At 30.3% G+C, this 13098-nt stretch overlaps 1 protein-coding gene across 1 annotated transcript; it reads right to left on the minus strand.

Annotated features, from left to right (window-relative positions):
* Positions 1–8196: 8196 nt before the first annotated feature.
* On the minus strand, positions 8197–11463 carry LOC120072663 (uncharacterized). The gene is made up of 3 exons (XM_039025100.2): positions 11325–11463; positions 8659–8859; positions 8197–8346 (listed from the first exon to the last, which is right to left on the minus strand). Exons 1-3 carry the CDS (start codon positions 11433–11435, stop codon positions 8311–8313), a joined length of 348 nt encoding a protein of 115 aa, XP_038881028.1. The 5' UTR covers positions 11436–11463; the 3' UTR covers positions 8197–8310.
* Positions 11464–13098: the final 1635 nt, after the last annotated feature.

Consider the following 13098-nt stretch of genomic DNA (forward strand, 5'->3'; position numbering starts at 1 on the left):
AAATATTAATTATATGAATTAGATTTATATAATTAAATTTAATATAAATTTGATTTATATTAAATATTGTAAATGATTAAGAGAATTCAAACTATAGGTTATATTGTATTTGATACAATAAAAAAACTATAGGTTGTGTGTTATATTCGATATAACATATAGTTTAATATATACTATATGATAAGGTGGTTATCATGTATATGTTAAATAAATTATTAAATCATTTTTTTAATTTAATTAAGACTCCCCTTGTTTCTCTCTTATCAGGGGCGTGGGAGATTGGAAGGTTATGATGATGATCGTCTTCTTCCTCACAAAAAAACACAAAGTGTCAGTAAGGTTTTGGCTCTCCCAAGAACGCTCTCCAAATTCATTTTCTGTGAAAAAAATCCTTCCTTTCCCTCACTACGAAGTTAATACACAAAGCTCACAAACTCTTGTGATTATCAACCCTAAGGAGAATACAAAAGGCTCTTTTGTGGTAGTGTCCATATTGGGTATTACTGTTTTCTTGTTCATTGAGATCAAGTTTCAAGAGAAGAGTTCCTGATCATTGGAGAGGATTTCATGAAGGCTTTGTGACTTCAATGGTCAATAATCTAAATCCTATTTTCTCTTTTCTGATCTATTTTAAGCATGTTGTAAAATTTTGTTAAAATGTGTAACGACCTGACTTTCTAGGACTTATACTAGGTCATTATTACATGCGTGCATAAATCTCAAAACGACTCTCTCACAAGTTTTAACTAAATCAAACAAATTTTATTAAATAAATAACTTCTGTAAAATCTAAATAACTGAAAATCTTTGATTGGGATCCCCTTGAAATATAAGTTCAAAATAAATTTCTTGAAATTTTATAAATAAAAACATCAACAATGGAACTCTAAGTTCAAATATCAAGATTGGAATTTAAAACACTAAAACATGAAAACATGAGTGGAAGCATCTCTCTAGTCCCAATGGCACGATCACGAATTCCTTTTGTCATTCACCAGTACGTCCTTGCACTTACCTGAAAAACATAACATTAAAAAAAATGAGTATAAAATACTCAGTAAGTAACCCCCACTACCGGGGTTAGGTTAAGCATCTATGTCCTCTAGACGTCACTCTCCAGTGGGACACGCATAAATCTCTACTTTCCATGAGATGACTAACTAGTAAATAGTTAAACCCACTCTACCATAGATTAGGTATACCCACAAATCTCTAGTGAATCCAAAAAAAAACACAAACCTCTGGTGAATCCCAAAGGAAACACGAAATTCTGGTAAACCCCGAAAGAAACACGAAACCTCTGGTGAATCCCGAAGAAAACACAAAATCTTTGGTGAAATCTCGAATGAGATCACCACCTCTGGTGAATTCCGAAGGAAACACAAATCTCTGGTGAATCTCGAAGGAAACACAAACCTCTGATGAAATCCCGAGGGGGATCATCACATCTAATGGGTGTCTAATTACAAGTAAGGATAACTACCACTTTCATAAACATAACATGCATCATAAAACATAGTCCCAAAACATGCAAAGACATATCATCAAACTCAATGTTCATCTAGCAAATCATAATAACAAATTAACTTAGTTCATACGTACTAGCACTCATAACATACTTCAAAACATAACCAAGATCAACTTATATATCCATATTCATCTCGATGTAAGCAGTCTTAGAATCCTTAAAATTAATCTTAAATTTATCACCTAACACATAGGTGGTTTCAGTAGTAAAATTACTTACCTCGAGATGAAATTCTAAAATTAATCCAAGAAACCAACCTCTAACAAAAACTTGAATTAATATCTCAAACGCTTTGTTTACTCCAAATTTATTCCAAACTTCGCTCAAAGATTCAAATCTATACCTAAACTATAATTTATGATTTAAAATCTAATTTCCAATATTTATAACTAATCCAAAAATTTCCATAATCTTAATACTCACTAATTATACACTTCAAAGCTCCGAAACTTGTTGAATAGTACACTAACGACTTTCAAAAACTTGAATTGATGCTCCAAATCTTATAGGTAAATCAAGTTAGCCCAAAATTTAATGTGTACTAAAGAACCAATCAAGAAATCCAAAGAAAAATCATCAACAACTTACCAAATAAAAATCCAGCAGGCGGCGGTGACCGACAGACGCACAATGGCAAACAATTAAAAAAAATATGAAAGTAACGGGGATTTTTCGCTCTAATTGACCTCCCTTTGGAATGAAATGAATTGTTTCGAATGAAGTGAATTGTTTCGAATGAAGTGAATGGTTATATTTTAGAAGAAAATCCATATTTTAATTAATTAGAAAATCCGTCATCTAATTAATTTAATTAAATCCAAATTTCTCTTATCAACTCAAATTCCAAAATTAAAGAGGATAAAATTTAGAACTACAATGTCTCATGTCCTTCTTAAATTTCAGATTCTTTTAATTTCCAAATCCTAATTTTTTTTTCCTTTTCTTTATTTTCAAATCTTTATCCAAAATAATATAAAAAATATCAAATTTCTTATCAAATGAGTCTCAACCCAATTAACTTCTCCAATTAACTTAATTTTGGCTCCAAATTAAATTTAAAGAGAACAAACAATCCAATAGTTGAGATAAATTACATCCTTCCAGATATTTAATCAATTTAAAAACACACTTTCACCAAAATAAATTAATTCAATTTTCCCTCAAATTGAATTAAAATTCCAATTCCTCACAAATATCTTTTAAATTAATTATCTTGACTCCTAAATTAAATTTTTAACCCAATTTATCTAAAAAAACCCAAATATTTCAAGATAATTTAATGCAAATTACTTGAAAAATTCAGGATGTTATACAATGCATAATTTTTGTTTCTGAATTTTAATTCACAGTGAAAGTGTAAATTGGTGACGATCCTTACTTCTGTATCGGATCTCACAATCCTTCAAAAATAACAAGTTATTGATGAAAAATTATGAATCTCCACCAACCGGAACGACACCATTCCTGTGAATTTTAATAATAATCATGGTCGAGGTCGAGGTCGTGGTCGTGACCGCAGTAGAGGAAGAAATAATTTTTCTTTTCGTGGTGTACATTATAATCATCCAAATTTCAGGAGAACCACACGAAATGATGATCATAAATAAAGAAAAAAAAACTCCACAAGATAAGAATTCAAAAGATGATAAAAAAAAATGATTCCAATGTGGTATGACTGGGCATTGGTCACGTATCAGTCGTATATTGAAACACTTAGTTGATCTGTATCAAGCTTCTTTGAAGGAAAAAGAGAAAAATGTGGAAGCAAATTTTGTATATCAGGATAATGATATATTTGACCCATTTTATATAACAAATGTAGCGGACTTCTTTGAATCTCCTGAAGAGAAGATTGACACAGTCGATGGAACATCAACTATTTCTTTTGACTTTGAGAATATTTAGAATTAATGTTTTTTGTATCTATCTTCATGTATTTTTCCTAAGTTAATGTAAACCTTTGTATATTCTAAATGTTGTTTTTCTTATTGTAATTAGTTTATTTTAATGAAGAAACATGGATCATTTTCACATGTTTTGTGATTAAAAAATGAGTAAATAAGATCTATGTCTAGCAGATAGTGCACCTACACATACAATACTTACCAGTAAAAAATAATTTTCCAAATTGACAATGTTGGAAGCTAAAGTAAATACAATATCAGGTTCTGCAAACTTGATTGAAGGATTTGGAAAAGCAAATATTATTTTGCTAAGAGAAACAAAATTTACAATTAACAATGCATTCTTCTCTCGTCAATCAAAGAGAAATCTTCTAAGTTTTAAAGATATACGTTGCAATGGTTATCATATTGAGACTGATAATAAGAATAATATGGAGTATCTTTATATTATCTCTACTATCTCAAATGAAAAACGTATATTGGAAAAGTTGTTTGCTTTATCTTCTGGATTGTATGCTACTCAAATACGAGTAATTGAAACACATGCAACAATTAACCTAAAGTTCATGAATCCAGATATATTTACTATTTGGCATGACAGATTGGGTCATCCAGGGTTTATAATGAGGAGAAGAATTATTGAAAATTCAAATGGACACCCATTGAAGAGCCAAAAAAATCTTCAATCTAATGAATTATCATGTGATGCTTGTTTTCAAGGCAAATCAATAATTAGATCATCACTAGCTATAGTGGGAACTGAATCACTTGCATTCTTAGAACGAATTCATGGTGATATATGTAGACCTATTAACCCACCAAGTGGATCATTTAGATATTTTAAGATATTAATAGACGCATCCAGTAGATGGTCACATATGTGTTTATTATTAAGTTGAAATTTTTCATTTGTAAAATTACTTACTCAAATAATTAAATTATGAGCACAATTTTTTATTATACAATTAAAACTATTTGTCTTGATAATGTTGGTGAATTTGCATCCCAGGCTTTTGATAATTATTGTATGTCAATTGGAATAAGTGTTGAACATCATGTAGCTCATATTCATACACAAAATGGTTTAGCAAAATCATTTATAAAATGTTTGCAGTTGATTACTAGAGCATTACTTATGAGAATTAAGCGTCCTACATCTGTATGAGGGCATGCTATTTTGCATGCAACGTCACTTGTACGCATTAGGCTAGTAGCTTATCATTAGTACTCGTCATTACAATTAGCTTATGACCATGAGCCAAATATTTTCCATCTGAGAATTTTTTGGGTATGAAGTATATGTTCCAATTGCTCTACCACAACATACTAAGACGGGTCCTCAAAGAAGGTTAGGAATATATGTTGGATATGATTTCTATCAATTATTAAATATCTTGAAACCCCTAAAGGGTGATATGTTTACTTCATGATTTGTTGATTTTCATTTCAATGAGACAAAATTTCAATATTAGGATTGGAAAAAGAAATTACATGGAGTAATCATTCTTGTCTCATTTAGATCCCTGTACAGATCAGTGTGAATTTGAAGTTTAGAAAATAATTCATTTGCAAAATATAGCAAATCAATTACCAGATGTATTTATAGATGCAAAGAAAGTAACTAAATTACATATACCAACGGTAAATGTTCCATCGAAAATTGATATTCCAACACAGCAAATGTCACTAATGAGTCTAGAACATGCCAGAAACGTAGTAGATCAATGGGTTCCAAAGATAAAAATCCTCGAAAAAAAATTAGTTAATAGTAAAAAAGACTTGGTTGATGATATAAATACCCATGAAAAATCTTTGACATGTCTAGTGAAGAAGGTGAAATACCTAAAGATAATAATGAGATTTCAATAAACTATGACATGACAAAAAAAAAGATGAAAACTGAACTAATATAATTAACAATATTTTTGCATACAATGTTGCTCTTGATATTATATCTGAAATGAAGATTCTAAACCAAAATCTAAAGAATGTCAACATAGAAAAGATTGACTTCAATGGAAAGAAGCAATCAAGGCAGAACTAAACTCACTTCCAAAATGTCATGTTTTTGGACCAATAGTCCAAACACCAAAATTTGTCAAACTTGTGGGATATAAATGGGTATTTGTAAGAAAAAGAAATGAAAGGAGTGAGATCACAAGATATAAAGTATTACTAGTTGTACAAGGTTTTTTTACAAAGACTTAGTATTGATTATGAAGAAATATATTCTTCAATGATAGATGCAATTATACTAAGATATTTAATTGATTGTGTGAAAGTCTGGGCATGCATCTTATGGGTATAATCATGGCATACTTATATGGATCTCTCAATAATGATATTTATATGAAAATCCCAGAAGAATTTAAGATACCTGAAACATATAAATTAAGTTCTCGAGAACTGTATTCAATAAAGTTGCAAATATCACTATATAGATTGAAATATTCCAGACGAATGTGGTACAATCGCTTTAGGAGATATTTGTTGAAAGAATGATATTGAAATAATCTAATATGTCCGTCTGTTTTTATAAAGAAATCACGGTCAAGATTTATTATTATAATTGTATATGTTGATGACTTAAATATAATTGAAACTCCTAAGGAACTTTCAAAAGCAATAGATATCTTAAGAAAGAATTTGAGATAAAAGATATCGGAAAAACAAAATTTTGTCTTGGTTTGCAAATTGAACGTTTAGCAAGTGAGATATTTGTTCATCAGTAAACTTATATAGGAAAAATTTTGAAAAAGTTTTATAGGCACAAAACACATCCATTAAACATTGCAATGGAAGTTAAACATTCCAATGGAAGTCTGTTCATTAGATGTGAAGAAAAATATACTTCAATGATAATGAAGAGCTACTTAGTCCTAGAGTACCAAATCTTAATACGCTTGGTGTACATATGTATCTTGCTAATAATACAAGACAAATATTACATTTTCAGTAAATTTATTAGCTAGATACAGTTCTTCTCCAACAAAAAAAAAAATGGAATGGAGTTAAGCATATACTTCCTTATCTTCAAGAAACAACATATCTGCATTTGTTTTATTCAAATAAATCAAATTTTGATCTAGTTGATTATGCAGATTTTGGATACTTATCTGATCCATATAAAATTAGATCTCAAACAGATTATCTATTCACATGCGGAGGAACTACTATATCATGACAATTAGTAAACAAACCATAGTCAAGAATGTATAAGATTAAGATCAATGACTCAACCACTCAAGGAACATATGGCTTATCTTCTAATAAAACTCTTCCAACAATATTATAAATCTCAAGTGATGTTTGTACAAGGGGAAGCAATCTCGAGTGATGTTTTCATGAGAGAGAGCAAATATATTATATACTTCTAGAAGTATAAATTATATGAAATGTGTACTCTTTTTCATTCACTAGAATTTTTTCTCATTACATTTTTTCGTAGCAAGGCTTTAACAAGGCATAATATGGACATCTAAGGGAAAATATTATAAATATGTTAATTGGGTGTAATTAGATGTCTAAATCATGTGTCACTCTACCCACGTATCTTATACCTACACATTATTGGTATCCATAATAAGCCACCTTCTACTTATCATTTTACCTATAAATAGAAGTATTTTATGAAACTTGAGAGAAAGATTGAAAAAGTGAAAAAATTCATCTTTTATTATTTATTTATTTTATATACTTTTATTATATTATATTTTTTCCATATTCTTGTTCTAGTTGTTTATCGTTGTGCTCCTCAATTTTACAAAAGATCACAAATTTTGGTTAATTTTATCTTTTTAATAGTTGCATTTTAAAAAATAATAAATAAATAAAAATTATTTTAGTTCTACTTCTATACGGAATAAAAACAAACATTTCACTCTCCTAACTTCTACACATTTCCCACGGGAAAATGTCCACAGTTGTCCAGATTTTAAAGAGTAAACATTAATGGAACAAACATGATTTATTTATATTCTAAAAACCTATAAAAAAATGTATGACCTTAATTAATGGATAAAAGAGAAAAACTAATCACCTAAAAACTTTTCAAATAACCCAGAAACCTCCCAGGTGATCTATGGAAATTACTTAATGTCAAAACTTATCAAATAATTGACTAATATTACTTATTTCCAAAAAAAAAAAACAAAGAATAACTTGCAAAATATATATATAAATAAATATATATATATTGTAAGTTAGTTGCTCATTGACAATATGTGAGATGAGGTGATCGAATTTCATATCGATTTCGAATGATTTGAAATCAGATTTCATGTTTGATAGCACATGATGAGGGGGTGATTCCAAACTTGGAGTGATTCCATAGCTTGTAATTACTCAAAAAGAAATAGGAAAGGAGAAAAAAGCTGCACAAACAAAAACAATCCAAACTGGATACCAAACAAACCTTAAAATTCTAGATATTTTCTTTAACTACTTTGCGAGATACTTTGGCATTACTTTTAAAAAGATTTTCTTTATAACCCACCTGATCCTATAACATTTGAGTATCAAGAAAACCTGTAGTATATTAAATCCTAAATAAGTGACCACCATGGATTGAACCTATAACCCCTTAGTCTTTTGACCTTTTTTGTTCTCACTTCCACTAGAACAATGTCTTTTAAAAGGATTAGAATTTCAAGGGTGCTAAACCAATCAATATGCTTCTTAAAACATGTTTTTTAGTAGTCAAAATTATATAATAACTAGGTCTCCCCCATGCCCGTGATTCATAACCACAAGTCACAATAAAACTAGATAATACTCGATATAATATTAAGTATTCATACTGCCAAATCCTTATAACACTGTCCCAGTACATAAAAGTTGAGAATTTCAAGAGCTTACAGAAGCAGCTAAGTGGCAAACTTAGAAAGTGGTGCCGTTCCATCCGAGGTTGGAACCCTGCAGCAGCCAAAGAAATAAATATCAGTACCATTCCCAGGTTTAGCATAGGCCATTCAAAGCGAAGCCACTGTAAAAATAATCATCTATAAGTGATTCAAATGTTTGCAAAAGACAGCCAGGAGTTGTGCACATTTGTTTCAAAAAGAAAAAGATTTAGTTACATGATCTCTAGTTCTGGTGTAAAGCATGTAAACACTGTGCATATTCTTGACTCTGATGGGCCTAAACAAAAATAAGAAATGCAATGAGAAGTGCATGCATTTCAGTAACCCATCATTACGACCACTTGAAACAGATCGAATAGCTTGCCTTGGTGTCGTAGAATTTGAGAAAGAATCTTGACTTGGGAACGGACAACTTGGTCTCCAGAATTGCAGAAATTGCAGCACTCAGTTTCTTATTGACATCAGGGTTCAGACCACCGATAGACACCAACTCGCCATATGCTGCTGGCTGCTCATTGCCACCAAAAGACATGGGTACTGATCCCTTCAGCACAATCATCACGTACTGCTTGCAGCAAGATGCTCAAGTTAACATATCAAAAAGAACTTGACAATAACAAATCTATTGTCATATAACCACACAATTTCTATGAAGATCAGCAACAAATCTCGTAATTGGAGTCATACACACGAATTAATAACAGGCTAAATTGCTAAGGATAAATATTGATAACTCAAAATTACAGATATATTGACAGATATTTCAGAAAAAATCCCAGATATCATGGAAGTTTATAAAAATATAGTGAAATTTTAAGTGAAATTTTAGAACAAACCTATTTAAGTAATAAAATATGACTTTAAGTATATTAAACAATAATTACAATCCAAATATGATTGGTAAAGGAGGAGGAGGAGGAAAAGATTAGAGAAAAAATTGTCTAATAATAAAGACTAATAATATGTCCAATAAAGACCTAAAATCCCTAATAATAAACTGAAATCCCCCTACACAATTAGTTACAAATGCCTTTTGACGAGCATTCGCCGTAGTAGGTCAAGTGAACCAAAAACCTATTAATAGATAAGAACACATTCCAACCAATTCCCAAAAAATAAATTTGGATCAAATTTGAACTAATAACTAATCCCAACATTGATGTATTGAACAAACTTATATATGCAAAAAATCTCAAATATCCTTGATCATGAGATATATAATTGTCACTATAAATAAGAACCATAATTCCAACAGTCGGGATTAATATTGACATAATACAACTGCAAGCAAGTGGATTGATCAAGTAGCCCAATTCTAAAGAAAAATCAAATTAGAGAGAAAAAATAACAAAATATAAACTATACAATAGAAAAATAGAAAAAGTGTATAGTGTGAGAATTTAAATAATTGATAAGAGGAGTGATGATGGTTGTGAATGAGAGAAAGAAGAAAAAAAACTATAAATTATAAAAACACAAATAAGTTTGATATAATAATTAATAAAAAGAAAAGTCAAAACATTAAAAAGGAAAAATATTGGGAGATTAAAAAAAGAAAAGTAATGAGACAAAATTGCTAAAAAAAACTAAAAAACTGACACCATTGGGCACTAACACACTTTATAGTTGATAAAGGATGCAAAACAAATATCACCAAAATATCGGGCATATCATCGAAATATCACCAATATCGACGATATTTTCAATATTTAGCCGATATTTTATAAAAAAGATGTTACCTACGGATTTCTCTATGACTATCCGCATCTTGATTTTAGCAATATTTCGGCTATATTTTGATGAAATATCACGATTTTTTCATTCCTTGATTTCAAGTTGCTTCTCTCTTCTCTCTTCGATTTTGATGTAAACATTGTCGGAAATTCAACTACAATGAAGCTAAGAGAAGGTTGCTTGAATATTGCTTGGCTTCTCTCTCTAGCAGATCCTTTTTCAGCCTTTGATTCCCTCCCTCGGTCCTTTCCTTGTTAGGCAAGGCAAATATTTCAAAGAAGGCCAAATTCTTTACATGCAGGTTCTTCATGGAGTGTTAACACTATGAATCATATTTAGAGATGTTCTTCCTTTGCCTTGAGACTTCAATGGTGTATTCTCTATGAGAGGCGTTTGAGGATTTGGGTTAAGGATCATGGATACAATAAAAAAATTTAACGAAAGGACTTCAATGCATGCTGACCACCTACTAAGGATTTAGTGTCCTACAAACTTTCTTGGTACCCAAATCTTATAGGGTCAAGTTATCTCATGAGACTAGGCAAGGTGTACGGAAGCCGGCCAAACGCTCGCGGATACATATATATATAAGAAAAAAAAAAACAAAGATAGTACTAGTTTTCTTGCCTAATTTTGGATTGCATGTAAGACTTTGGGGTAAGCCAGACTCGTAATGGAGATTGTTGCCATATGATGGAAGAATTATTACTCCATTCACCCTGAAGGGAGGAGGGGAGCGCTCCTTAGAGCGCCAATTCTTTTGTTACTACTTGAGGTATTTAGCTAGAGAGAAATAACAGGATTTCAAAAGGATTGAGAAGTTTGGTAGGAGATCTGGTCCTTAGCTTAGGTAGGTTAGTTTTCCAGTTAGGTTAGATTGGAGCCTTTTCTTGGTTCAGTTTGGCTCCTTCGAGATTGGTTTTTTTTTTTTTTTTGTTTGCCTAACCAACTACTCTAAGCAGTTGGTAAGCTGCGTTGATTGACTAAGATCAACATTAAACAACAAAACTATAATCACAGCTATAAGTAATAGCAACATTCTAACTTCCATCTCATTAAAAATCTTGGAACCCTAAAACGCCATCTAAAAACAAAAATAATCACAATAGCTCATTCTTTCTATGGCTAATCTAAAATGGCAATCAAGTAAAAGGTAACCAAATTGATTAAAAAAAAAAAAAAAAAAAAACCCTTCATCAATCATTCTAAAATCAAATAGAAAAGTGAAGACTAAGCCTTAATCACTACACAAACATTTGTAACATGAAAGCTAATTGAATAGAGAGAGAACCGTACGGCCTCTGGTTTGCCGATGATCTTGGCAACGGTGGATGAAGCCTCAGAGAGAACAGAGGAGGTGTCGACACCTTCGAGGTTGACATTTGTAGAAATGTTAAGGCAAGGCATTTTCTTCTTGTTCTTCTTGTTCTTCTTCTCTGTTCACTGATTCTTATCTGCAGAATCGTATGCCCTCGTTTCCATCCTTAATCCCTGCTACTCGAAGAATCTTTTGGGCCCCACATCCCTTAATGGGCCGAAACGTGAAATGTCGGGCCATCATTTTCTACAAGCAATTGGGCCACATTCATTTATTTATGGGCCTAACCCGGAAATTTTCAAATATTTTATCGTTACGCCCTATGGTTTTCAATATTGTTGAATTATACCCTCTCGGTATAAATGTCATGTTATGTCTGAATGATTTTAAATGACGTTTCTTTTTTGTTACTCCAACATATAGAATTATTTAAAATTATTTTTTATTCTTACGTAAAAAAAATAAAATTTTTAACTACAATAATTTACAACGTTTAGAGAGAAGTTACTTATTTAATCTTTAACCAATCAATAATATTTAAAAGGTTATATTTGTAAATTTTTTAACTTTCTTTTTTTATATGGTTATCATCTAATCACAAAATTGTAAATACATTCACATGAAATTTTTCTGGTTCTAAATGAAGTAAAAAATTTAAAACTATTTTTCATATTTCAAATTAATAAATTTTGTTGAACTGTTGAAATTTAAAGTGATAATGAGTACTTATCAAAGAAGGAAGGGTTTTAACAAGTTATTAGTCTTCTCGTTATAAATTATAAACTTCATATTCTTTCCGGATTAAAGATAAAGATTCGAAACTAAAACCTAGAAAATAAGATTTTAGTTTATCTTAGTTGTTGATTTAAGTTTAAATTGACTTCTTTTATATTATCTTAATCACTCGATATATTATCCTTTGAATTATTAATCTTGCCGTGATATCAATTGAAAATTTCAACCACTCTATCACTTTAGGTAACAAAGTATATCAATCATTTCTACTATGATCAAGATGATATGTAGACTTTTATTCTCTCTTTTTCTATTCATATTTATTAATGAACTCAATATTATCCTTTATCTTTATTTTTCATATTCATTGAGCAACTCTATCTTCCACTATTTTTCTACTTTTCACATTTATCGAGTAATTTCATATTATAACTCTACACCGTAAACACAAACTTATTAACTCTAACATATTAACTCACTTAGGGGATTGTTTAGGGCACTGAGTTTAGATAAGATGTCTGGAATTGAGATATATATGTAGAGTTCATATGTCTGTGTTTGGGGTGCGGAGTTATTTGGTCTAAGTTCATACGTATGTATTTTGGGTACAAAGTTGAGTTCATATGTTTGGGGTATCTGGTGCAGTTTTTTGAACTCTAAATAATCTGCTTTTATGATTACTATTTTTGTTTTGAAACTTTTTTATTTAATAATTCTACTCATCTTTGTTTAAATAAAATATGGATTGCAATTTTTCTCTTTTCATTTTTAAATTTCTTCTTTCTTTCTTTTTTTGGATAATGAACAACAACTAACCCACTACATTTTTTGCATGTATATGGTTAAATAAAATGGAAAAACAAAGAGAAATCAAAACTTTTGATTTCTAATTTTCTCGTGAATTTCATCATCATTTTCTTCTATTTCTTCTTCCTATTGTTGCTTTGTATTTATACTCTATCATGATTCTTTTTAAAATGAATCTCCCTCATCATCTTAACAAACAATCAAATGCCA

This window comes from Benincasa hispida, chromosome 3 (assembly GCF_027475165.1).
Source record: "Benincasa hispida cultivar pf3 chromosome 3, pf3_genome.v1.1, whole genome shotgun sequence".
Classification (NCBI taxonomy): Eukaryota; Viridiplantae; Streptophyta; class Magnoliopsida; order Cucurbitales; family Cucurbitaceae; genus Benincasa; species Benincasa hispida.